Source organism: Pteronotus mesoamericanus, unplaced genomic scaffold (genome assembly GCF_021234165.1).
Source record: "Pteronotus mesoamericanus isolate MK-2021 breed Mesoamerican mustached bat unplaced genomic scaffold, CSHL_Meso_final contig_78, whole genome shotgun sequence".
In the NCBI taxonomy this organism is placed as follows: Eukaryota; Metazoa; Chordata; class Mammalia; order Chiroptera; family Mormoopidae; genus Pteronotus; species Pteronotus mesoamericanus.
The window spans coordinates 22,018,901-22,044,664 of record NW_026555258.1 but is presented as its reverse complement, the minus strand read 5'-3'; the positions used below and the strand labels follow the sequence as shown (position 1 = coordinate 22,044,664).

General features: G+C 41.3%; 1 protein-coding gene across 8 annotated transcripts in view; it reads left to right on the top strand.

Moving 5' to 3' along the window:
• The window catches only part of ZNF462 (zinc finger protein 462), a 136,650-nt gene extending 111,127 nt beyond the window's left edge, over nucleotides 1-25,523 (top strand). For 7 of the 8 annotated variants that reach the window (XM_054584567.1, XM_054584571.1, XM_054584570.1 and 4 more), the window contains 4 exons: nucleotides 2,035-2,258; nucleotides 18,125-18,257; nucleotides 22,457-22,580; nucleotides 23,715-25,523. In XM_054584567.1, the coding sequence (XP_054440542.1) occupies nucleotides 2,035-2,258; nucleotides 18,125-18,257; nucleotides 22,457-22,580; nucleotides 23,715-23,922 (689 nt within the window). In that variant the 3' untranslated portion in view covers nucleotides 23,923-25,523. Of the gene's footprint in view, nucleotides 1-2,034; nucleotides 2,259-18,124; nucleotides 18,258-22,456; nucleotides 22,581-22,908; nucleotides 23,053-23,714 lie in introns of all 8 variants that reach the window. The other variant, XR_008530063.1, reaches the window with a different exon arrangement.
• Nucleotides 25,524-25,764: the final 241 nt, after the last annotated feature.

Here is a 25,764-nt window from a genome sequence, read left to right as displayed (position 1 = left end):
TGTGGACACCAGTTGGCACATGGTTCATGTCCACACACGTCTTACCTCGAGCAGCTGGACTTTATGCTTGGCACTGTGCTTAGTGTGGTGGTTCTCCATGAGGGTCAACCTTGCTTCCTCAGGAGCATTTGTCTGGAGGCATTTTTGGTTGTCACACTGGGGAAGAGGGGGTGCTGCTGGTATCTGGTGAGTCGAGACCCAGGACACTAACAAGCATCCTACAGTGCACGGAACAGCCCCCTGCAACAGCAGTTATCTGGCCTCACAATGTCAGTAGCGCTCCTCTTGGGAAACCCTGGGTTACAGGAGCAAGACTTCATAGGATGGGCTTTCTTAAAGCTCACTGGCTTACACCAAAGCATTTTCTCCTTTGTTTACACCAAACCGTGGAACTGAATGGTTAGAAGACTGTTAAACATTTGCTATTCTAAGAAAATGTGTGGATTACATTATAATCATGTGTTTCTTAGCTGTCTGCTCTACTTCGGTTTAAAAATATTTATATTTCTAAATAAGCGACTGACTCTTTGTATAGGGAAAATAACATATGCATTAGAGCTTCAGGGAGTAGGTTCCAGACTCCACCTTCCACGCTCCCTCTGCCCAGCTTGTTTGCTGGCCAATTAATCACTGCACTCAGGGATTCCCAAGGCAGTGTCTGCCCTGCTGTGAGATTGTGGCGGTTGAGACTAAGGCATGGCATTGGGTGGGGAAAATTCCCCAGGGGCCCAAAGCAGGCCAGCAACAAGAGGGCTCACCTAGTGAGTCCCGCCAGCGCTCAAGATACTGATGCTCGGGAAACGTTGCTGCCCAGTGACTCTGAGAATAAATCACACTTTCTTGACTTAATAATACATTGCTGTTTCTAAATAATTTAAGTATATGTTGTGTGCGTCCATTTGTAAACTTACAAAGAGTCTTCTGAATCCAGACACAGCGTGAAAACACTCGCTATATTTGATCCTTACATAAATAGCACAGATTTTAATTTTATCCCAGTTATGGATATCTGGCGCGTGTGCCGGTACTCTGGGCAGACTGGTGTGAAATTTAATTTGAGCAGTTAAACACAAGGGTGAGAGAGTGCAAAATAAACAAGCACACACACATTCCCAGCCCTCCAGCATTTGGTATGTTAACAGAGGGAAGCACCCAAATCCTCTTTCTTTTATTTTTTTTTTCCCTTGTGACAATCAGATTAGGGATGAAAAGGCACAAATCCTCCGTATCTCCCACACCACCCCATCACCCCTGACTCTGCCTGCAGCCTTTTCATTTGTGAGCTTTTCACAGTTGGAGCTGGAGTTTTAGTGAATGGAAGTGTGTGGGTGCCTTTGTTTTCAGATATGATATTAGACTAGAGATTCCCTTGGTTTCAGGTAAAGGAAAACTATCTCCTTGAGAACATCTTGGAAGGGAAACAATTGGAAATGATGGGACATCATGGATGTGCAGTTCGACAGACGGGGATACAGATCTCAGCTTGGCCAATGTCAGTGTCTATGAGTTTTGGAGAGTTTCTTTACTTACTTGTAAAAAATGGGAATAACCCCAGCTTAGTTGTCGTTAGGTGCCTCACAATGGTGGTGCATAGGTGCTTGGGGAAGATCAGTATCCTGCCCCCTTGAAGACATCTGTAAGTTCAACTAAATAGCACTGATTAGAAAGTAGGAATCAGTTGTTGATAATCATTAATATTGGTAAAAATGGCCACCCCTTCCCATTCTTTGCCCCTCCTTTAATCACCTCCACTCATAAATTAACAAGGACCTTCAGGCCTGCGCACCCTTATTTATGGATCATTCTGGGTATTAAACACACAAAGAGCTTTTGGTCTTAAAAATACCTTCTTGTATTGAGAAATATGTTGTGAAGGGTCAAGGGGAGGGTATTGACCATGTGTGCAGTTCACAGACCCAAACTCATAAAAAAAAATAGCAAAATGGAATGGGTGAGTTTCTTATATTCCAAAGAAAGAACGTCTGCTTACCATCAGTAAAAAATCCTGTCTTTCCATTCAATTTGTCTCCACAGAAGAGCGAGTTGTCCCCATTGAAGTGTGCCGTTCCAAACTGTCAAAATACTTGCAGGGAGTAGTTTTCCGCTGTGATAAGTGTACCTTCACCTGCTCCAGTGATGAGAGCCTCCAGCAACACATAGAAAAGCACAATGAACTGAAACCTTACAAATGCCAGCTCTGCTACTATGAGACCAAGCACACAGAGGAACTGGACAGCCACCTTCGGGACGAGCATAAGGTACTTCCCTGGGACTTCCTGCTGCCCACCCTCAGCATGCCTGTGGAAGGGCCTGAGCCAGGCGGGAGAGCTAAATGTAACCATGTGCAATAGACACAAACTAAAATAATGTTTAAAATGAGGGTCGATTTTTTTTCTATTATCAAAGAAATGTCATTTTAGAAAATTGGAATATATAGATAAGGGTAAGAAATATCACCCATTACGCTACTATCCAAATCCAACTACTTAACATTTTTCGTTTCTTTTATGCTCCCTTTCATTTGATTTACATAATCGTGATGATACTATATATGACACAATATATATCCCCCCTTTTTTTTTTACTTAATATTTTAACAAGGGCATTTTCCATATTATTTTACTTTCCAATTATATTTTATTGATTACGCTATTACAGTTGTCCTGATTTTTTCCCCTTTTGCCCCCCTCCACCCAGCGCCCCCTACTCCCTCAGGCAATCCCCTCACCATTGTTCATGACCATAGGTCCTATGTATAAGTTCTTTGGCAACTCCATTATACTGTACTTTATATCCCCATGGCTGTTCTGTAACTACTTATTTGTACTCCTAATCCCCTCACCTCTTCACCCATTCTCCCTCTACCCGCTCCCATCCAGCAACCTTCTGGCAACTAACTTCTTTTTTCTCTCTTTTAACAGTATCTCTTTATCTTTAAAATTAAGCCTTTTAATAATGGTGTGTCTTGGAGTGGGCCTCTTTGCATCCATCACGATTGGGTCTCTGAGATTCCTGGACATACATGGCTATTTCCTTCACCAAATTAGGGAAATTTTCTTTCACTATTTTTTCAGACAGATTTCCAAGTTCTTGCTCTTTCTCTTCTCCTTCTGGCACTCCTATGATGCAAATGTTGGACCTCTTGAAGTTGTCCCAGAGGTTGCTTGCACTATTCCTCATTCTTTTGGATTCTTTTTTCTTCTTGTTCTGATTGGTTGTTTTTTGCTTCCTTATGTTCCAAATTATTGATTTGATTCTTGGCTTCATTCACTCTACTGTTGTTTCCTGTAAATTGTTCTTTATTTCAATTAGTATATCTTCATTTTCTGACTGGATCTTTTTTATGCTGCTGAGGTCCTCGCCAAGTTCCTTGAGCATCCTTATAACCAGTGCTTTGAACTCTGCTTATCTCCATTTCATTTAGCTCTTTTTCTGGAGTTTTGATCTGTTCTTTCATTTGGGCCATGTTTCTTTGTCTCCTTGTTTTGGCAGCCTCCCTGTGTTTATTTCTATGTATTAGGTAGCGCTCTTTTGACTCCATGTTTTGGTATTGTGGACTAATGTAGTAGGTGTCCTGAAGGGTCTAGTAGCACAGCGTCCCCTATCACCCAAGCTGGGTACTTGAGATGCGCTCTTTGTGAGGGCTGAGTATACCCTCCTCTTGTAGTTGAGACTTGGTTGCTGCTGGCAGATCGATGGGAGGGATTCCCCAGGCCAGTCAGCTGCAAAGACTGTCTGTGACCACTTATCACCACCCTTCACCCTCCACGGAGGATCAGCTGTGCAGGGGCAGGGGGATGGTGCTCCAACATGGTCTGTAGCTGTCCACTGGGTGCACTGGCTCTGTGGCTTCCCAGGTGGTGCAAGCCGAAGTCAACCCCCATCTGTGTTTTGCCTAGGGCACCCTGCATAAACTGTAAATCAACTTGAGGTGGCTGCTACTTGTGCTGGTCTTGGAGATTCCCAGATGAAGCCAAGCTGTGGCTCTAATCTGCCTGCCGCTAGGGCTCACTGAAGCCGACTGTTGCTTGTTTGATAGGATTTAGGAGCCAAGACAAGCCATTCTTATGGAAAAGCAATTTGGGTGGGCCCATAACTTGGGTGGGGTAGTCTTTGTGGCTCTCCAAGGTAGGTCACACAATGTTAGCCAGGTTGATGGAGTCTCAGATATAGCATTAGCCTACCAGCTCTGTGGCAGGGAGGACTCAGCAAAGGGACGGTGGCCTCTGCTTGCCCCAATACCAGACATTTCAGTCTCTCCCTGTATATCACTGGTGCCCTTCAAACTGCCACCCTGGTGCTAGAGCTCAGAAACAGTGAGTTTGAGTAGGTGAGTCCATGAGTGTGATCCCCAAGAGGAACTGTTTAGGGCTCCAGCAGCCTTCTCCACCAACTCAATCCCTGCTGGTTTTTGCAGCCAGAAGTTGTGGGGACTTACCTTCCTGGCACTGGAATCCTGCATGGGTCTGGGACCCCTTGCTCCCAAGATACCCCTTGCATATTTTTATCCATGTGGTGCGGGCCAGCCTGTTCCACATACATGCCTCTCTTACTAGTGGGATGGTTGTGGTTTCTTCAATTCTGTAGTTGTCAGACTTCCATTCAACTTGATTTCTGAATTTCCTGAGTGATGGTGGTTCTATATTTTAGTTGTAATTTTGACGTGGTGGTGTGAAGAGGCGAGCCATATCTGCCTATGTCACCTTCTTGACTGGAAGCTCTCCATATTATTTTAAACATATTATTGTAACCAAACAAAAAACAAAGGGTCGGCTGGCTATCGCAACAAAAGCCCAACTTGTGAGGCAGATGCTGTTGGAAAAGGAAGAAGATTGTTATTCAGGTACTGTGCAACTTGGGAGAATGGCAGGCTCTCATCTCAAAGACTATCTCCGCTTTTTCCATGGAAAAACTCCCAACTGTCCTCATCAAGGCCAAGATGAAAGCCAGTGTCCAGAGTTCTTATCCATTTTAAAGTGCAGTCCTTCAGAGCCTCCAAGCAGCTGCTGAGATATCTTGGTCCCATATTGGTAGCTTAGCTCATTCCCAGCCGCTGTCTATTTCAAACTCCCTCCTGGAGCCTGTGTGTGGAGTGTGCATGGCTTTGGGCTGTGCCCCATGCCCTGCCAGGGCTGCGTGGTCGCGTACTCCTGGGAGCAAGAGTGCACAACACACAGGTGGGTGCATCACTAGGTGGGCAAGAAAGACAGACAGGCTTCTTCCTGGAGGCCATGGGCCGTGGAGAGAACAGGAGAATACACCGTGCATATGCATGTCACAAACAAACAGAACCTCTTTGTTCCCCTGGGATTATATTAGCTTGGGTGTGGGATGGGCCAGGTGCTTTCTCAAAATGACCAATTAAGTTCCCAAAATTTCGTGTACTTTAGGTGGGTCCATCTTTCAACCAATCCCTTCTTTCCCCAGGCTAGACACACAGGCCTCTTTGGTCCGGCACCTCTGCCTGTGCCACCTTGACTTCTATGGCACATGTGCCTGCCTTCCCCTGGTCCCACACCCAATCTGATAAGGGGGTGTCTCTATCCAATTATTTTGCTAGCTCTTTGCACATTCAGTGTAAGAACTTCCCCCTGACACCATCTTGGCCAATGGGGGAGATTCCCCGGCACTCTTGACTGTTTTACGGTAACATTATCACAGAGGTTGACAAACTTCTTCTGTAAAGGGCCAGATAGTAAACATTTTAGACTTTGTGGGCCAGATACTCTTAGTGACAATGGCAGTCATTTAACCCTGCCCTTGTAGCAAGAAAGCCCATAGACAAAACAAATGAATGGGCTTGGTTGTGTTCTAATAAAACTTTATTTATAAACAGGTGACAGGCTGTGGCCCCATAGTGGCCAGCTCCTACTCTGCCTCATGGCCATGCCACCATGTCCCTCAGTTATGTAGGCTGTTTCTTAAATTGTGCTATGAAGATATTCTGAAGCATCGCTATTAATGTGTAAGCACTAGGTGGACTATAAAATATGTGTTTCATGTGGGGAGGGAGATTGATAAAGAACAGATTCATACATAAAGTAAACTAAAATGTTTGTGAAAAAGATCGATTTCAAAAGAGCTGCTGATCAGAGGGTAAAATTATGGAAGACAGCTTCCTCATTTCTCATAGGGCTTATTTTTGTCACATAAGGAACTGAGATGGTTGTTCCTGACTTTGTGCAGGGGGCACTATGATTGATGTTTATTTCATGAAAAGAGCATATTAAAATGCTTTCTAATTAACCAAGAAACCCACAATATCTAGTGAGATTTCATTTAAGGTACAATTAGAATCACTTTTGACATTGCTTCCTTTTTCTTTGCTCTGTGTCCTCACAGTGGAAATAACAGGCCAGGCCCTCTTTTCTCTCCTTACAAAACCAAGTTATAAAGATAGTAGCTTGGATCATGAGCACCCAAGGACTAGACTTTCTCTGGCAGAATGTTGAGAGAAGGCTGAACTCTTATCACCCATCCAGGGTTTAATGATTTTATGGGAACTTGTCTGCTTTGAAACACATTCATTTTCTAATATGTCTCCCTAAATATGAAAGCAGAGAAGAAAAGTCTGAATTACTTCATTTAAAAACTTTAATATCCTTTCTTATTCAAACTTCCTAGACATTTCTGCCCCTAAACTCAAAGGAAAAACACTCATTTATTTCAAACAAAGCTCTCAAATTTATGTATACATATCTTAGTTATGTAACCCCCCTCAGATCTTTTTATTTATTACTATGTTCAAACCTTTAGGCCGGTATTTTGGAGACAGAGAAAACCAGGAAGAGAAATTATTCCCCAGTTGTTTCAGGGTAGCTGGTGAGTCAGTCACTGGGGGAATTCAGAGAATGTTAGAAGTCATGCAAATGTGGAACCAGAGGCTTCCTGAGCAGGCATGCAAGGCTGGGCTTGGGGACCTAATTCAGGGAACTGGGTTGCTCAGGAAAACAGGGGTCCAATTTAGGGCTTTTGCAGTCAGACAGACCTGGGTTTGAAGCTTGTCTCCACTACTGACTGTACAACTTCAGCAAGTTAAATTTCTGTGCCTGTTTTGTGATTTCTAAATGGGAATTGTCATACCTTTCTTAGAAGTTTTATAAGATTAAATGGAGTCACAGTATATCCCACATTTTGAGATCCACTGTGTTCTTCAGTCTATCTGTGAATTGATTTGTGCTCAAGCATAACAACTCTTGTACCTGTCAGAAAGGCAGTTATGTTCCTGAGGACCTAAAATACATTATAAAACCACTAATTACACCTTGCTTTTTAAACATGTCTTTGGTGTTATATTTTCACTCTGCCAACTTATGTTCTTTAATTTTATTCTTTCTCATGGTTGACCAGCTTATTAAATCCAATGAGCACCTAATTGAGGCTAGGGAATTGCCACTTTCACATGGCTAATGATTTTCATCTTTCTCTCAATTCTTGTTAAGTTATGAGACTCATGCTTATTACTGATAGCAGCACTATCTTTTTCCCATTTCTGTTTCTTCTTTTCTAAGTGATAAGTGCAAAATGCAGTTCAAATTTTTGGAATAATTATCCAAACACTATTTTATAAACAAACATAGCAGTGCTGCTGAAACTGAATTTCTTACTGATAGGCAGTGACATTATGCACTATTAAAAATGCTCATTCATCAGGGTGAAGTATATATAAAAATCTGATTTCAGCATTTGTGTAAGGGGTGTAGGAGTCTCAGTGTACAATATACTGAAGAGAAATTTGCCAATTATTCAAATACAAAAGTCAAGAGCTATAAAATAAGAAATTAAAGGAATGAGATTGGAAAAAAGAAAGAACATGTTTTTTATTCATAGACAATATGATCTTTGTAGGCAGAAAATCTTAAGTAATCTGCTAAAAAAAAAAAAAGCTACCAGAATATTTGTGAGTTTAGCAAAGTTGCAGGATATAAGATCGATATACAAAAATAAATTATATTTCTATATGCTAATAATGGAAAATCTGAAATTGAATTTTAAATAAGTCAGTTGCACTTATAATACTTCAAAAAGAAGTAAAAAATAATTTTTAACACAAGAACTGTGAAAGCTATACACCAAAAACTACAAAATATTGTTGAGAGAAATAAAAGAACCATGTTTATGCAATGTATACTGTGTTTGTGGATTAGACTCAATATTGGTAATTCTTCACAAATTGATGTACATATTCAGTGTAACCTTTGTCAAAATCTCAGTAGGCTTTGTCCTTTGGTAGAAATTGACAAACTGAGACTAAAATGTATGTGGAAATGCAAAGGAGCTAGAAGAGCCTAAATAGTGTGGAAAAGAACAAAATTGGAGGACTCACTCTTCCTGATTTCAAAACTTACTATAAAGCTATAGTAATCAAGAGCAGGTGGTGTTGGCATAAGAGTAGAGGCCTGGGTCAGTGGTACAGAAGAAAAAGCCCAGAAATAAACCCTCAAATGTGTTGTCAGTTGATTTGCATCACAGGGGCTAAGACAATATGGAAAGGATAGTTTCTCAGCAAACAGTGCTGAAACAATTGGACTTCCATGATCATTGACCCTTACGGCACTCCCAGCACAACATTTAAAACAAAATGGATCATAAACCTCAATGTATGAGCTAAAAGTATAAAACTTGTGGAAAAATGGTAGAAAATTTCTCCGTGGTCAGGGAAAATTTTCTTAGATAAAATGTGAAAGCTATGGACAGTAAAAGAGAAGAAAATAAATAAATTAAATGTCATCAAAATTAAATTTTTGTCCCTCAGAAGACCACACCATCAAGAAAATGAAAAGGCAAGCAACTGATGGGAAGCAAATATTTGCAAAGTAATTAACTAACAAAGGACTTTAAAATATATAAAGAACCTTTACAACTGTAGTAAGATAAACAATTCAATTAAAAATTATAAAATTTGCATAGGCACTTTACTCAGGCTTGTACCAATGGCAAAGATAATCTTACCCAGTGGTGGTTCGAATATAAAATGGCATATCCACTTTGGATCATTTTGGTCTTTTGTTTAAAAGTTAAAGATATACTTACCTTCCAATCCAGCAAGCCTGCTCCCTCGCAAAGTTGACTGAAACAAAATGCACTGTATATATTCTTACAGTGGAATTATACTGATTATCAATTAAAATAAATGAGCTACTGATACGCGTAACAACATGGGTAAATCTTTAAAACATCGTGTTAAATGGGCAGAAGCCAGGCACAAAGACTACAGATTGTATGATTTCATTTAGAAGACATTCCTACAAAAGGAAAAACTGGAGATGAAGCACATCAGGGGCTGTTTGGGGCTGGAGACTGGGAGGTGGAATTGATTGCGGCGGGGATAAGGGACATTCTTAGAGTGATAGAAGGGTTCTTAAACTAGATTGTGAGGAAGGTTACACAAATGCATAAACTTACTAAAACTCATTGAACTCTTCATTTGAAATAAATGAATTTTTAAAACAAAAATAAAATAGATGAATTTCATAGTAAGCAGAGCACACCTCGATACTTAAAAGATGCAAATTTACCATGACCTGACGCATAATCGGTTCTCAATAAATGTTAATTTCCTGCAGTCTTTTATAAAGTTGACCCTGGGAACAGATAGACCTGCAAGATCCAGATTAACATGTAAACTGCCAAAAACAAAATGGGCAAGAGTAACTTAGCAATTGGCTCTAAGCTAAGGTTTACTTCTTTTTTTCCCCAGACTCTATATTGAGCGCATTGCTCACTGTAATCTTCCGCGAATAGCTTTAAGTGATTCTGTCTGATGGAAAGAATCTATAGGAGAAACTAAAAGACATTGAAGAATGTATTTTCAGTCAAAGGATTTTATTAAACAGAACTGGACGTTGAAAACTGGACTTCTCAATTCTGCCTGCAAAGCTTATAAACTTTAGGCATGTCTCTAAAGATGTCAAGACTGTATCATTCATGGGACTAAATACTGGTAACAGCAAGAAGGGTCCTTGATGTCAAATATAGCTTACCTTTTAAGAACCCAGTTCTCAAGGGTGCTGGATTTATGCTGCACCCTTGAAACTTTTTGTCCTCAGAAGCCAAGGTGAAGTAGGAAGGGGACAACAATCAGCACTCTCAATTTTTAGGTGACATAGAATCATGTCTTCCTAGACCTTTATATTTGTGCTGGTGGACAAAGAAGTACTTTTAATGTTTTGGAATCTAAAATAAACAGTGCAGGTTCTTTAAACAATTTTTTCATCTTTAACTTCCTGTCATTTTTTGATATCACTTGATTTTCTGAAAGATAGACTATTCTTTCAATCCCTCCATTTTCCCTCCTTTCAGCCTCCCCCCCCCCACCACGCACACACATGCAATGCAATCATATATCCATAGTGCCATTTATTAGCAATGCTGGTGAAAGTTAAGACATTTCTAAGAACATTAAAGTCATAAAAAAAAATCTTGCACTCACATTTTTTAAAAACACATTTTTTTAAAGAAAGTTTAAGTATATTCAATACCTTGTTAGTGTTCTTTATGGTTCTGAAGTCTCTTTGCTAGTTTAAGGAACATAAAAATATATTATCTCTAACTTAGTTTGCTCGTAAAATTGTCATGTTTGGTATATTAAATTTAGAAGGATAGTCTATTCAGGCAATGCACATTCACTAATTTAATTTACTTTGAAATGTTTTTAATTTTTTTATACAAATGGAGCCTCAGGCGGCTGAACTCTAAGGAACTTGTATCTCTTTCTTTTCGTCATTTTGGGGAAAGCAGCAGAACATTAAGCTCAGGAAGAATCACCAACATTGTAGTTATTCCAATAAAATTGTTCAGTTTTCTGGACCAGTGAAATCAACAGTGGCAAAAAATAAAAAATAAAAAATAAATAAAAAAATTACATAGAGCATTTGTTTCCAGCAAAGGAAATGAGAAGAAACAAAAGAACTTTCCCCCATGCCAGATCCCAAACACACATTTGGCCACATTTTTGGGGGATTACTAGCAGCTTTAGCTTTATCAGCTCCAAGGATTTCTGCATGTTGAAGTTCTCTGTAGAAGATTATGTCATTTCAGCTCTGTTTTCCCTCATGTTAGTCTTGCTTCTTGATTTGGCAACCTTAGGACCTGTTCCTTCATATAGTTTGGAAGACAGAAACCAGAAGTAGATGAACAAGAGGTGTGACTTTTTCAGGGAGACCTGCCTGGCACAACCTGAGATGCTGTTTCTCAAGTAGACATTTGAAAATGCTCTGTGCCTTTCACCTTTGAAACTATCCACTAAAATCTGCAGTCAAAATTAATTGCTCCTCATTCCAGACTTCCATAGGACTTCCCTTCTTCCTCTGTAAAGACACTTAGTTCATGCAGCCTAAACTTGCACTTAACCCTTAAAAAGTCCCTGTCTCACCATTGGAGGCACCATTCTTCAAACAGAAACCACATTATCTACCTCTCTTTTCTTCCAAAGTCTAATCTAGTGCCCTGCATACAAAAAGTCTCCAGTAGCTATTTGTTAAATAGATCAATAAATGAAATCACTTCTCAAGGAGGACATTTTAAGTATCCTGTTTGTTCAAATAAGCAAAATGTGGCAGCATGATCAGCATCTTAGCCTCTGGACTTCCTCTCCAGGAGACTGGCAGTGGCTCAATTGGCCAATAGAGTTCTTTGACTTTCTTACTGATGGCTTTCACTTGGCTTTCTTATGCTGAGATTCTCAAAATGAGTTGATGTTGTCTTTTTTGCTAAGATAGGTTTGGCAGAAAACCATGTTTTCTTATTCTGACCCAGGGATTGCAAAAGAAAGTACTTGCCCTTCTTGACTTCTGTGCTCCATACATTTTTGGGTACTTTACCATCTTTAATTCTTACTGTACTTAGAAAAAAATTTTTCTGAAGAGTAATTCCCAAAGGATTCCACTCCTCTATCCCATCCAATTTTGCAATAGACCTTTATTGTCTTAATACTTTTTTCTTCCTCCTTATATTTGGCTAATACCATGGGTCCTGTTTACTATTCAGTCAATAATTTTACATTTCTACATTATAATGGGGAAATGGTAGCTATATTACCTGAAAATGTGAGTTCTAACCCTGGCTTTCGTACTTGTTTAGTGTTCTGTTTTCCTTATCTACAAATATGAAAGATAACACATTCTACAGGATGGTTGTAAGAGTTAAATGATACAGAGAAAAATTAGAGGATTAATTTTTGGTATATAATAGATATTTGATAAGAATTGAATCAAATCAAAATCCTTTAGAAAATGTCCAATTTTATTTCTCTTTAACAAGTAAATTTGTATCATGGGATGCAAAACTTAAGGCAATATTATGAATTTCTTTGTATTTTATAATCTACCATAAATTTTTTTGTCACTGGTAAATTCAAATAACATTTATTCCATGTCAACTACACGACTGACCTTAGACTCTTTACTGGGCATATAAAACTAAATAAGAAATGGTTGCTACTCTGGAGGAGTTTATAAGAAAGTTGTCAAGACAAGCTTAAACAAAGAATCACAGTGCAGTGTGTTGTCCACTTGATGAAGGTATCTATAAAATAGGAGGGCAGAATGGAACAGAGCGAATATGGTGTCACAGCTCTGCTTCCATAGAACTTGAACACACTTAGCTGAATGTCCTTTCTAGAAACTTTTACAAGAGCTTCGATTGAAATTCTCTTATCTGAGAAATAAGATTTCGCCCTGCACCTTTGCACATCTTCTTGTAAGAAACTGTAGAGACACTTTTTTTGCTGAAACTTTCTCCTACTGCTTTCTTCCCCTTGTTCCTATTCTGACTTTCAAGACCTGCTGGGTAAACCAGCAGATATTATAAATCAGGGCTCAGCAAACTCTGACCCATGGACCAAATCCAGCCCACCACCTGTTTTTATTTAACCTGCCAACTCAGAATGGTTTTGACATTTTTAAATGGCTGAAAAAAACCAAAAGAATATTTTGTGACATGTGAAATTACATAAAATTTGAATTTCAGTGTTTATGAATATAGTTTTATCAGAACACAGCCAAGCTCATCCAGTTCTGTGTTGTCTGTAGCTGCTTTTGAGCTATCACAGCAGTTGAATAGTTGTGACTGAACCTGTAGGGTCCAGAAAGCCTAAAATATATGCTGCCGTGACCCTCTCCTGAGAAACTTTGCCAGCCTGTTCTGTAAGTCCTTTAAAATCTTTGCTGCACAACACATTCTCCATTTGTGACTAAGATGGGCATTTCCGATGTAAGAGGCGGGTTTTCCATGTTCTCTGGTGTCACTTTTCCTCAAATAAAAAGTTAACTTTGGCCTTTCTTTTTAACATGGACATGAAATGTTAGGTGATGTGAACATCCTAATTGGGTGTCCCTTACAAATGTTACGTAAGTGGAAGGGGGAACTCAAGAAATGGTGGGTGGTTTTTTCCTCATCACTGTCTCCCCCACTTAACGTTTGCTAAGTTGTCTGAAGACCGGAGTATCCCATTGTATTTTTCATTAACACGCAAGTTTTTCTCAGTCCTTCCTGTAAGACTGGGTTTGCCAACCTAAGACAATATGAAAATATATGTTCAACTTGGTATATTCGTAAGTCATATAATGCTTCTCTCTCAGAAGTCAGCCTCAAGCACAGAAATTCTTTTCATATGCTAGGGACAGATCTAAACCATCTGCTAAATGCTTAAAAACCAACAAAGAAGGAGACAAATGTAGTTGTGAAGGTTGAACATTAAGCATGAGAGTGGAAAAGTTTGCAGGGTCATCAGTTCAAGGTGAACTTCAAGGCTAAAGCCTGTGCTGGTCAATGGTACTCGATCTCACATTCCTGTTGGACAGCAGATTTTACCACAACTCTAGGTTAGTAGCCTTCACGGGGGACTTTGGGCTTTGGAGCATTCACAGATAACTTTCACAGGATATAAGGATCTGCATATACTTTTATAGTCTGAGTGATTATGTATTTGAACAATCCACCCTTCAAAATGACATGTGGCTTCTTTTGCTTTCAAAGGGCCTCAAGGAGCCAGGTTCTAAATCTTAAACTCTTGTACTTATTTTTTTTTTTTCTCCTTCTGTTGTGGGTCTTTTGGGAAACAAGGTAATAAGTTATTCTCATCTCCAGAGGAAAAGGTGAATTTCCCTCTATTTGTCCTCTGTACCATTAAAAAATTAGGTAGCCACCAATCTCCAGGTCCAGCAGGTGGCTTGTATAATCATTCCAGAGGCCAACTTAGAAATATACTGGAATTTTAATAAAGTCCATACTCTTTGATTTTGACCCTGTAATTTCACATCTGCAAATTATCCTATAAAATTACAACTAAACGTGGAAAAAAAGGATTATATACAATAAGGTGTGTTACAGCATTTTTAATAGTGAAAGGCCAGAAATAGCCAAAGGTAAACTCACATGGGAACAGTAAACTATAACATATCCCCTGACACAGAGGATGTTTGTGCCATGACAGGCGTAAAAACACAGGATCCACTCAAATGTGTTTCGGTATAATTACAGCAATATAATCTGTGCATAGAAAACAGAGAAATACAGTAACTTGTTAATAGTTACTATGTATAAGTAGTTGGATTTCAAATGCTTTTTTTCTATTTCCCAAGTGAAAGTTTATAGGAAAGAGAGGTAGATTAGATTAAAGTGAAGCCAGGAGGCGAGAACAGCACCCACACTTGATCCAGATGCTGATCTAGACACGACGTTGGCCTGTAGAGATCCAGTTGGGGCCTGGATGCAGAGTAACATGTGGAGTTTGCAGTCTGGGCGCAGAGCGGGCAGCCATAAACAATTACTGAGTAGGGTGAATTACAAAAGGGGCATGTAGGGTACAGTGGAGGCGCAGAGCAAGGATAGCAAGTTTAGAGAAGGGCCCCCCTGTGACATTGAAGCCAGGCTGGAAGACAAGTCACCGCATGAGGGAGGTGGGCTTGAGAGATTTTGAGACAGAGGAAGTGACATAGGCACAGAGGAAGAGGCACGAAGTCAAGAGCAAGGTGGATTCCAAGAAGCTCAGTAAGTTCGGGGTGGTGAGAGCAAAAGGAGAGTCGCTCTGGAGAAGGTGGGCTGGGGCACGATGACCGCCAGCCACGTAAATCTCAGTAAGAAATGAGGACTTGATCCTCGGGGCAAGCGGAGACTGACACAAACAGGTTGAAATTTTTAAACATCAGAGAAGGCATCAGAATAGATGCGAGGGGAGTAGGACTAGATGATGGGGAACCAGCCAGGAGGAAGGGAGGAGACAGGCAATAATCCAGGTAATGCAGTAAGGAGTCTTTTGTGTTAAGATGAATAGTGGATTGCTGATCTGGGGGTGTAGAGTAGAGGAAGAGCCCAACACTATTTCTCATCATAGCAAAAATGTTAAGTGGTGGTTTTTTTTTTTTTCTTCTTTAAATCTTTTAATTGCAAAGATTTTAGAAATCTTCAGGACAACTGAATCCCAGGTGAGCCCCAGATAGATATCAGACCGTGAAAATGTCTTGTACTCTTTTAAAACTGCAGAATCCAAAATGTTAACAGTTTCCCAGTGAAAGGAAAAGAAAAGAAACTAACATTCACTTTGGTGACCGGTCTTGTGTCACTGTGAGCCCCTCGGGAAGCCAGGGCTCTGATACTCGGGACCAGGGCCTGGCACAGAGGGCCCTCGGGAAGCCCTTGTTCAATGAAGGAATGAAAACTTACTGGAGTCAACAGTATGGGAATTCCTTCTTGGCACTCTTGGTTTCATTATTTTTGCCTCCTGGCTTCTGCCCGCCCTTCACGTCCGTTACACACACGCCTACAGGTGCCCCAGCTGAAGGTGAGACATGGGAGAAGGTGGCCAGAAAGGCTGCCTTTTAAGTACTGGTCATTTAAAAAGACACTTCTTTACACATACTTCCAAATTAGGCAAATTGGAATCTTGCCTCCTTCTCCTTAAAAACTGGCAACGCAGAAAACTTTTATTCAGGTATTTGTCGTTAAGTGCTATTTGGTTAAAATGGTAGACTTTGTGGCTAAACGTAACTTCATAAATATGCATTTACAATGTTTATTATACTCCTTTCCAAAAGCCAAAATTGGAAAAGGCCGCATTCCCAGAAAGGGGAAGGAAACAACCTTTTGGGGAAACTATTGTGTTTCAGGTGCTACGCTGACCCTCCCTCCCTTTTATAAACGAAGACATTTATGTTGAATAGTTTGCCCGGAATCTGAGTAACAGCAAACCCTGAAGTTGAATTTAGGTCTGCCTGACTTCAAAGCTCATGCTCCTTGTGCTACCACCTTTTACTTAATGTTATGAAAATGAACAGGTAAAATTTCACATAGGCCTGTAGGAGTGAGGCACAGTGAATAATCCCAAGTTAGGAAGGTGCTATAAGCAAAAGCGCTTTTGGCACCTTCCATGTGAACTCTTAGAGGGGAGGAAGGAGAAAGAAAGGTTCTGAACCAGACTACTTCCTCCTCCTCCTCCTCCTCACGTAAGTCTATTAATTTTTATAACTTTTTTTAATAAGCAAAAGAAGAACTTGCTGTCCCTGAGTGTTTAGCGTTGAAATTGATGCAGACCTCTCTTCCACCCTCATGTTGCATCATTTTCAAAGTAACTGGTTTCCTGGATTTCATTATTATAATTGGAGCAATGCGTTGGTTCTCTTGTTTTAAGAGAGCTTTTATGCCGAGCATTCTTCTTCCTTTTAAATGCTGCCTTTTCTTACCTGACGTGGTTGGGACAGTATTAAGCCTTTTCAGAGGACTGTCTGTTGGCCCTGATACTCTGAGTCTCTCTCCCATTTGTCACAGTTAATGGTGATGTTCCCATCTGCCAGGCATATGGAGTCGGTGGTGCTCAGCAAATCTTTGTTCCAGTCTGGTCCCAGAGAATATTTTGGAATTGTCTTATAAATTCTCCCCTTCCTCTCCTGAGCCCTCATTACACTCTCTCTCTACTGTAGTAGCTATGGAAATCGGCCCTGGAATCTAATTAATGATGTCTGTCTTCCCTCCTCAACTGTACTGTGAGACTCTGGAGGCCAGAACTGTGCCTCGTCCATCTTTGTGGGTCCCGCCCCTGTCCCTCCCTCCGACAGGGGGAGCACAGCACCTGCCACAGAGGGGCAGCCGGTAGCTGTGTCTTGGCATGAGTCATTTTGTTGATTTGAGTTCTGGGATGACCTGTCCATTCTTGATAATTGTATGCATGCCACTGAACATGTCTGAAACTAGATTCATGAAGGAGGTAAATTTTGTGCTACCGTTAATAGAGGAACCCCAAACAGAACATCATTACAGTTTTCTAAATGTGGATTTTTATTTTCATTAGATGATATTTTGCAGAAACCTTGAATTTCCACATTATTGTAACCACATTTTATATAATCCAAAATCAGCCCTAGTTAACACTTCTAAAGGGTTTTGAGGATGTAGTCATCTAGATTTTTCTCAGATAATTCCAGCCTCGATAAATAGGCTGTGGTCATCTTCAAAAACAGTGGTAACACTCACAGTATCAAGGTTGTCTCCTATTCGGACTGCAGTTAGTTGTTGTCTGGCCTCCGCTGGGACAACCCATGGCCCCCGGATTGACAAGATCACAGTGGAAAAGGCTGTGACTCTCCCTGCTAGTTTCCAGGATGCTAAGAACCTCTTCACCTCCAGAAGTACCATATTTTGCCATGTATACTGCACACCCACGTTTCTGTGCGCATTATACACAGGACTATTATAACACGCGTCCTTACTTTAATCTCAAAAATTTAGGCCAAAAGGTACGCATTATACATGGCAAAATATGGTATTTGAAGCTTGGGTAGTTTACAAAAGTTACTTCTTTGGATTCAACACAAAAAACTGTTTACTGGACACCTCCTCTACTCCCCAAGCTTCATGATACTTTTGATTTCTGGCCGAGTGTCACTTGCATGTCTTAGTAAGTTTGGTAAGGAAGGGCCAGTATTGACAGTTCCATTGAAAATGGTGGGATGTGAGAGCATCTGCCTCTGAAAGCAAGTCAAAGTGCAGGAAAGGACCTCTTATGCACTGGTGTTGTTCAGACCGGGTTCCAGAGACAGGCACAGGAAAATGACGTAGAAAGCTCTCTCCTCCAGGGCGAGCCCCGTTCAGTCTGTGGTTCATTCCTCCATCGTTGTTTGGGCTTTTTCAGGTGAGCCGTAACTTCGAGCTGGTTGGACGGGTTAACTTGGATCAGCTGGAGCAGATGAAGGAAAAGCTGGAGAGCTCCAGCAGCGATGACGAGGACAAGGAAGAAGAAATGAACAGCAAGGCTGATGACAGAGGTTAGTCTCCTCCCTGCCCTCAGAGTCCCAGATGGCAGCCAGCACGTCCGTGGGGAGACAGAAGGGAGGCAGGGGTTGTTGTAGGAACAACAGAAGGAACGATCCTTCTTAGTTAAGTAGCAGAACAGACTGACTGAAGAAACATGTCAGGGGCCATGTCTTATAAACTCTAACCAGCTTTAGAAACTCCAAGGAAAAGAGGCATTTTTTTTCTCCCTCACTATAGTGTATGTGTTTATTAAAAATAAATAGCGTGATTTGTTTTTAATTAGGAAAACTGATGTCTTGGGAATCATTAGAATAAGGACTGGCGGGCAACAAGACGGATGACATGGTAGAGCAAATGAGGAATGTAAATGCTTACATAAAGTTGCTGCTGCTGGGCCATGCACCATGGAGATTGTGGGGCAGGCTGCAGAGGGCTGGAATCCTGAGCCCTCTCTCTAAGTCTTCAGCATGGCCCTTTCCTTAACCTCCTTCTTGCTGTTTTTGCCTTGTAAAGAGGGATAAGGAAACCCATAGCGTTTGTTAAATCATGTGTTTACAGGGGACACAGAGGAAGGTCTCTTGGAATGTTTGTACTATTTTTCCACGTTCTTCTTAGTCTATAATTATTTTCAAAATGAAGCTTTTCAAACGTGTGGGTAGTTAGAGACACACGTTTATATCATCTAGAGTTGGTTCTCTAGATTGTTCAACCTAGAGTATTGTGGAAATCCCAAGACAGTGCATAAAAGCATATAGGTTGAAATACATTAACTTTAGTTACTGCAGACTTATCAAAAGCACACAGATAACATAAGCATGAGAAACAAACATTCTAGATGCCATCCCAGTGATGAGAAGAATGGTGTGAGTTGCCACTGTTGAGCATCACCATGTGCCAGCCCAGTGCCAGTGGTTCCTAGATGACCCTTTTTTCTTTAATCTTACGTTGTGGAGAGGGATCTGCAGTTGGCCTGCCTGGATTTGGCTCTCGGCTCTGCCACTAGCTATAGGACTTTGGGTAAATTATTTTAACACCCTGTGCATCCATCATCAATAATAATGTCACCTACCTCCTAGGGCTGTGTAAAGTTTAAGTGAATTAACACACACGACATAAACCAGTTCCTGAAACATAGTAACTACCTAATAAATGATAACCCTGTAATGTAGGTGGTGGTATTATTGTCATTTTAAAATGGGGAAATAAAGGCCCAGAAAGTTTTAAGAGCTCATTCAAAGTGTAAAAAACAAACAAACAAAATACTAGAGGTTGAATTTAGTCTTTTGGCTCCAAAGACAAGATCCCCTTTACATGAATACCAGTTCCGCAACCCTTTGGACCATGCAGTATTCACTGAAGGGAACTTGGCCCTGAATTCTGTCCATTCTTTGGCCCTTTGGGTCTCACTCTAAGGTATACTTTTGCAAAATATCTTTGTTTTTCCTCCTTGGTCAGCCTGCAAGCTGAAGAAAGAGTATTTGGTGGCCATTTCCCTCCAAAGTTCTCCCTGTTCTTTTTCCTGACCTGCTCCCCCACCCCGCCTTTGGCCCCGGAGCCCCCAGCTAAGACGACCGTGGGGACTGCCAGTCAAAGTGCGCCAGCGTTGCCCATGGTCAATCTGAAAAACGAATGAGTAGAAGACACATCCCGCCATGTAGGATGATTGTCCTTGTGGAGTTACAGTGTTTATTAGGAGATGCCATACTCACCCATTCCTTACAAGGAAAATGGCTATGATCTGAGAGGCATGGTTTGTCATTTTCTTTCTTTCTTTAACATTCCACAAATATGTTCTTGGTGATGAATACTTGAGCATCTGTGCACTGTTACCAGAGCTCTCTGGAAAGGGGTCCTTTTGCCAGAGGCAGAGAGGCTGCTATTGCTTCCTGATGCCCCACTGTCCCTCTCCTGGAAATAAATCATTCCTCACTGGATCCAATGACTTTTGAGTAAGCACACGTGATTTTAGAGGTTATAAGCATTGCAGAGGCAAGAGCCCCTTTTAGTCCTTCCCTGTGACTCCCCTGAAATAAGAGCACAGAAAATCAGAAGGAAACAAGATGGCAGTTAGCAGTGTGCGGCACCAGGCAAATTTCCTTGCTGGCTCAGCATGGCCACTGCCTTCACATGAGCACTATGGCATCAGACCAGCTCAGTCTTATCACTTCTCCCTGGAAGGGAGCCTCACATTCATGAGCCTTAATCACATGGGAAAAAGGAAATCTTGGGGTGGAGAAGCATGTATTTCTCTCTCCCCAGGTGGGGGATTTACATGAGTAACTTCTAGTAATGTTAATGGAAATCATAAGCCTAAACCCTCCTGTCCCCTCCTGGTCCTTGAAAGAACAGTCCCCTTTGTCTCATCTCCCTTGAATCAATTTTCCATCATCTAGGTTGATCCTTGCCAACAAGAAGAAAGGACGCACAGTAGCCTCGGGTGTTTTTGCCAGCCAGTCTGTCTTCTAGGAGTAGAGAGTGGGAGGTGGCTTGAGCACAGCTCTCGGGACTGATGGAGAGCTATTTGATGTGTGACAGGTAATGATTGGCCTCCTCCTTTGAGGCTGAAACAGCACGAGCCATTGGAAAGAATAGATGAGTGGTTTCATGTCTCCTAAGGGTAAAGGCGTGCATGTGCCAGGAGCATGCCCCTCGTTGGCACGGTAGACTTTCATCAGGCACTCGCGGTTCAGGGCGCTCACGTCCTTGTCGTTACCCCATTCCCAGTGTCCTTTTCCAACACCAGAACTGGAGAGAGGACTGACTGGCCACGCTGCAGGTGCTGCCTAGAAAGCTGGGGGGCAGGAGGTATTTGAAAGAGAAGAAACCAGGCATGAAGAAATCAGAATTAACCCAAACAGACTCCTCCCCACCCCCTCTCATTATGCAGCTGGGAGGAGTCAGGAAGGCATTCTGTTGATTTCTTGCCCAAGATAATCCCTGCTAAGAAATTAATGCGCAGAGCAGATGGTGCTGTCTCATTTCCAATGAAAAGAATCAGGGAAGATAGTCTGTGCAATTATTTTTAATGGCTGGTGTGGTGATCTTCTTAATTTGTGAGAAAATGTTCCATCTTTTGTTAAAACTGGCCCCATTCACATAGCTTTTTGTGCTGGAGACTAAGGCAGCACGGAGATACCTATCCTGTTAACGTCATCCTGAGGATTTTATTGGCTAGAGTATTTCAGCCAGGAGACATCTCCCTGTAACATCTTGAACGTACAGGCACGGAGTGATCAAACACGTGGAGATGGTCAGCCTTGCCCTGTGCACTGCCCTCATTCTGCAGCATGGCTGCAGAGCTGTCTAGGTCCTGCAGTTTATAACCCACGGGAAAATCTGGCCCCCTGTGTTATAATGAAAGACATATGGGCTTGGGACTCAGGGTCACACAAAGGCCGTTTAAGCTCTCATCTTTGAGTTTGCCAGGAGGAGTGGCCTGTACACAATTAGCCACCCAACCCACGTTTATCAGACCTCTAAGTTGTGCCCAGCGCCATGGAGGGGACAAAAATGACGACAGTCAATGTTTGATGTTTACAACTGAGGAGTAGATGCCGGGCAGCTGGCCAGGATCCCTCGTTAGCTGAGGACATGCTTTCTTTCACACATTGGCCTCCCATTGTCCTGGATTCACGGTCTTGCTAGGTTCTTTGCTTGCCACTCTCATTCAGTGGTTGGAGCCACCCTGCGAGGTGTTGATTATGACATTCATGACAAACCACCACCGTTCATGAGTCAGGAAGGGATTCTCACCTGGAGGGGGTCAGAACCCTGAGGTCTATGTGTAACCTGGTCTGGTGCTTTCAGGAGCCTATATTCTTTTTAGTGAGCAAAGATAAACGTGTCAAATAGAAAACAAATAGGTGCTAACCATGAGGCACTGATAGACCACAGAATGGAGAGATTGGATAGGAAAAAAAAATGCCGAGACACCATTAGAATGACCCAGATTATTTGTGATTGAAGCAGCTGGAGAGGGGAGGCATGGGGACACTTAGGTCCTGGCAACCAGGAACAATTCTCGAGAGCCAGTCCAGAAATGCCCTTAGGTGGAAAGCCAGGTAGAAGAAAGAATAAGGAATCTGGAAATTGCTTTCATGAATGCTTTTACACAGGAAGGAAGGAGAGGCGGTTTCCTCATGAATGTAGGCTTATGCCTTCTGCCTACTCCCAGCCCACAGGTAACACTTGTTCTACTTTCTCCTTACAGATCTGATGAGATTTTCTGACCATGGGGCTGCTATCAACACTCAGAAGCGTTTTCCATGTGAATTTTGTGGACGGGCATTTTCACAGGGCTCTGAGTGGGAAAGGCACGTGCTGAGACACGGCATGTAAGTTGAGCCATCTCAAGAACGCCTTTGCCCAGAGTGTGGGGTGGTAGGGAGACCAGGTTCTTTTTATTTATTTTTTTTTTTCGGTTCCCCTGACGACACCCAGACCCCTCTGTGTCACATTTCTGGGCATGGGAGGAGAGACAGGTGTCAGGAACTAGGTTTCTCCTTTTTTGTTGGTTTTTAAAATGGTCACCCAGACACAAGTCAAATGAAAAATCTTTTTTTGATACGAATGACGAATCCCACTCAAGCCCTCGCGTAGAAGTTTCGCGCTTTCTCCAGCCCGTGTCCCTTCAGCTTTCATTAGCGTGACATTCTCTGATAGAGCGTGGACCGGGGTCAAAAGATCTGGCTTCTGCTCCTGCCTCTGATGACTCATTCCCTGAGTGGCCTTGAACATTCCCACGCACCTCTTGGTGCCTTCAGTGCTCTGCCTCGGGGACAGAGCCAGCTTCTGCCTGCCTCCCAGGTAGGTGGGAGCATACCTGTAAAACACTTAATAAGATCCTTAAACATAAAATTGCCCTCTGCGCAAGATACTCTTAGTTCCCCGGACACAGATCCGACGAGTTGGTCCTTCTAGCAGATAATACCCTTGAAACCTGAAGTGTCTAAAACTTCAAGGAATAAAACTTAGCTTCCCAAGGCATGGGTTTCATCTTCAGGTTTTTGCTTTTGGTTTATTTCTGTGATTTGTTTCTGGACCTGTCCATTAAATCTTTAATACCCGGATTGCTCTTTGAGCCTTAATAAACATAGCCAATCCCCTAGCTTCCAGGTTCCACAAATAAGTTTCAGCATAAGACAATCCTTGCTGTTACCACTTAAGACTTCACACTGTTCCCAGTAGAGGAGGGAACATAAAAAAAATTGTGTTAATTGGAAACAAAACATGATGTAATCAAAACATAGCATAATAGTGGATATTTTTGTAGGCTAAATACCAGAAATACTTGACCTAAGCATAACATGTAGCAAGGATAAATCACTCACCATTTAGCAATACATTTGTGGTATTTGTTCCAAGGAAACAAGGCCTTTTTAGGACCAGGGAAATAAGGATTTGAGTCTTTTTTTGTTTTCTTAGGAAAAATGTATACTTATCTGTCTCTACCATCCATGTTTTTCCAGGGCGTTGAATGACACCAAGCAGGTTAGCAGAGAAGAAATCCACCTAAAAGAGAGTGTGCAGGACAGTATTAAGATGCCCTCTATAGAGGAAAAGGAAGATGATGAGGCAATCGGGATAGACTTTTCATTAAAGAATGAGACAGTAGCCATCTGTGTAGTAGCTGCTGACAAATCTCTCCTGGAGAATACAGAGGCCAAAAACGAATAAGCGTTTGGTGAAATTCTTAATTACACCTTACTTGAACCATGATGAAAAGTGGGCGGGCCAGCTTGGGCTGAGAAGTGGGGGACAGAAACGAGAAGACAGAACAAAGCTGCTTTTTAGGACTGAACAATCTATTTTCAAAGCACTGGTACCTGTGTGAGTGAGTATGTAAATTAAAGTTATTTAAATGGTTGGAATATGTGGCTCCTTTTCCATCACTACATCTTTTCTTCCGGATCTTCATCATGGAAGTTTGATTTGTTGCAGAATACGGAAGCACCTCCCATGCGCACGGTGCGCTCTGTGGTGGTCTTGGACAGTATGTGGAAACGGAAGCTCCGTGACAGTAGAAGACTTCTTAGGGGAACAACTTTTCAACGCACAACTTTCAGTGCGTTTTTCTAGTTTTAATACCTTAAGCTTTTTCAAGACCTAACTGCAGCCGCTTTGGGAAAAAACAAAAAACAAAAAAACAAAAAACAGAAAACAAAAAAACTGCTTTGCATAAAACAGTCACCTGTTTCCTAGTACCTCAAACTTAACCAAGGGAATTCTCTGCATTTGTCAGTACTACCTGTCGTCGTCGTGGTTAAATGTAGAGAGAACTGCTGGGCAAGATGGTGAATGGAGAAAAAAAAAGAGTTTTAAAGAAAGGAACACAAATTGTGCTTAAAATCCCCATGTGGGTTTTATTTCTTAAAATACTGTGATTTTTTTAATTATTTTAGTAAAAAACAAAACAAAAAAAAGAAACAGACTTTAATTATTAGATAACTGTTTGTGAATTGTCATCCTTTATTCCAGGTAAGCTGTTTATTAGTGTTCAACTATAATTTAGAATTTGCTAGATTCATATGAGCTAATTTTAAGGTGACTGTGGAGTTTTGTTTGCCACATGTTCATTTTCTATCAGTTTGAGTGTTACAAACACAGCACAATTCAGTTTTTCATATAAAATTTTTTTGTGTGTGTGTTGTTATTGTTGTTTTAATTTGGGGGCAAGGGAGATTTAGTTTTTTGTGAATAGGAATGTTTTTATTTTAAACATGGAAATAACAAAGAAGTTAACTTTCTTTTTTTTTTTTTAATTTAACTAAAGAACCAAACTTTTCGGCACAGCTATGCAGCTTGTGGGCCAGACGAGGAAGTCCTCTTCACCCTTTTGTTGCTTGTCAAAAACACATTCTCCGTCTCACACAAATCATTTCTGTTAGGAGGGGCTGGCTTTTGTGTGTGATTTAAAATCTGTGTTTTGTTTTTGTTTGCATTGTGTTTTGGGGGATAAGGGGATCCCATCCCTTTTGGTGTGAGTGGACAAGAAATACTTACATCCTACAAGGAGCCTGGAGAACTGCTTTTTTTCTGTTTGTTTAACTCTAGCTGCCAGCTGCTCTGTTTCCCCACCTTAGCTTTTTCAGGAGGGAGCAGCTTAGACGAAATCTAAGTCTACGTTTATAATATGTTCTGATTGTGAACAGAGAGTTTTCGTTCCAAAAAGTAGAAAAGAACTTTCCTTGAAGCCTAGGTTTTAGAAGCCTGTGTGCTTGTGTGCTTGAATGTGTGTGTTCTCGTGTGGGCATGTGTGGGTGTGTGTGGGAGTGTGAGAGTCCTTTGGTTTTCATGTTTTGTTTTGTTTTTTTTAACTTGGAAGGGTTGGGGGAGGGGGAGGGAAGAAAGGGAAGGGGAATCGCTGAGATGACAGTGTCCCACATAGCTTCAAATAAAATCCATGGAAAGATACTGCATTTGTGGAATAAGTGCTTACTTGAAAAGCATGTTCTTCTTTTATTTTCTTGCTATTAAGAATTTTTATTTGTAGGACATTTATTTTAATTTAATTTTTTT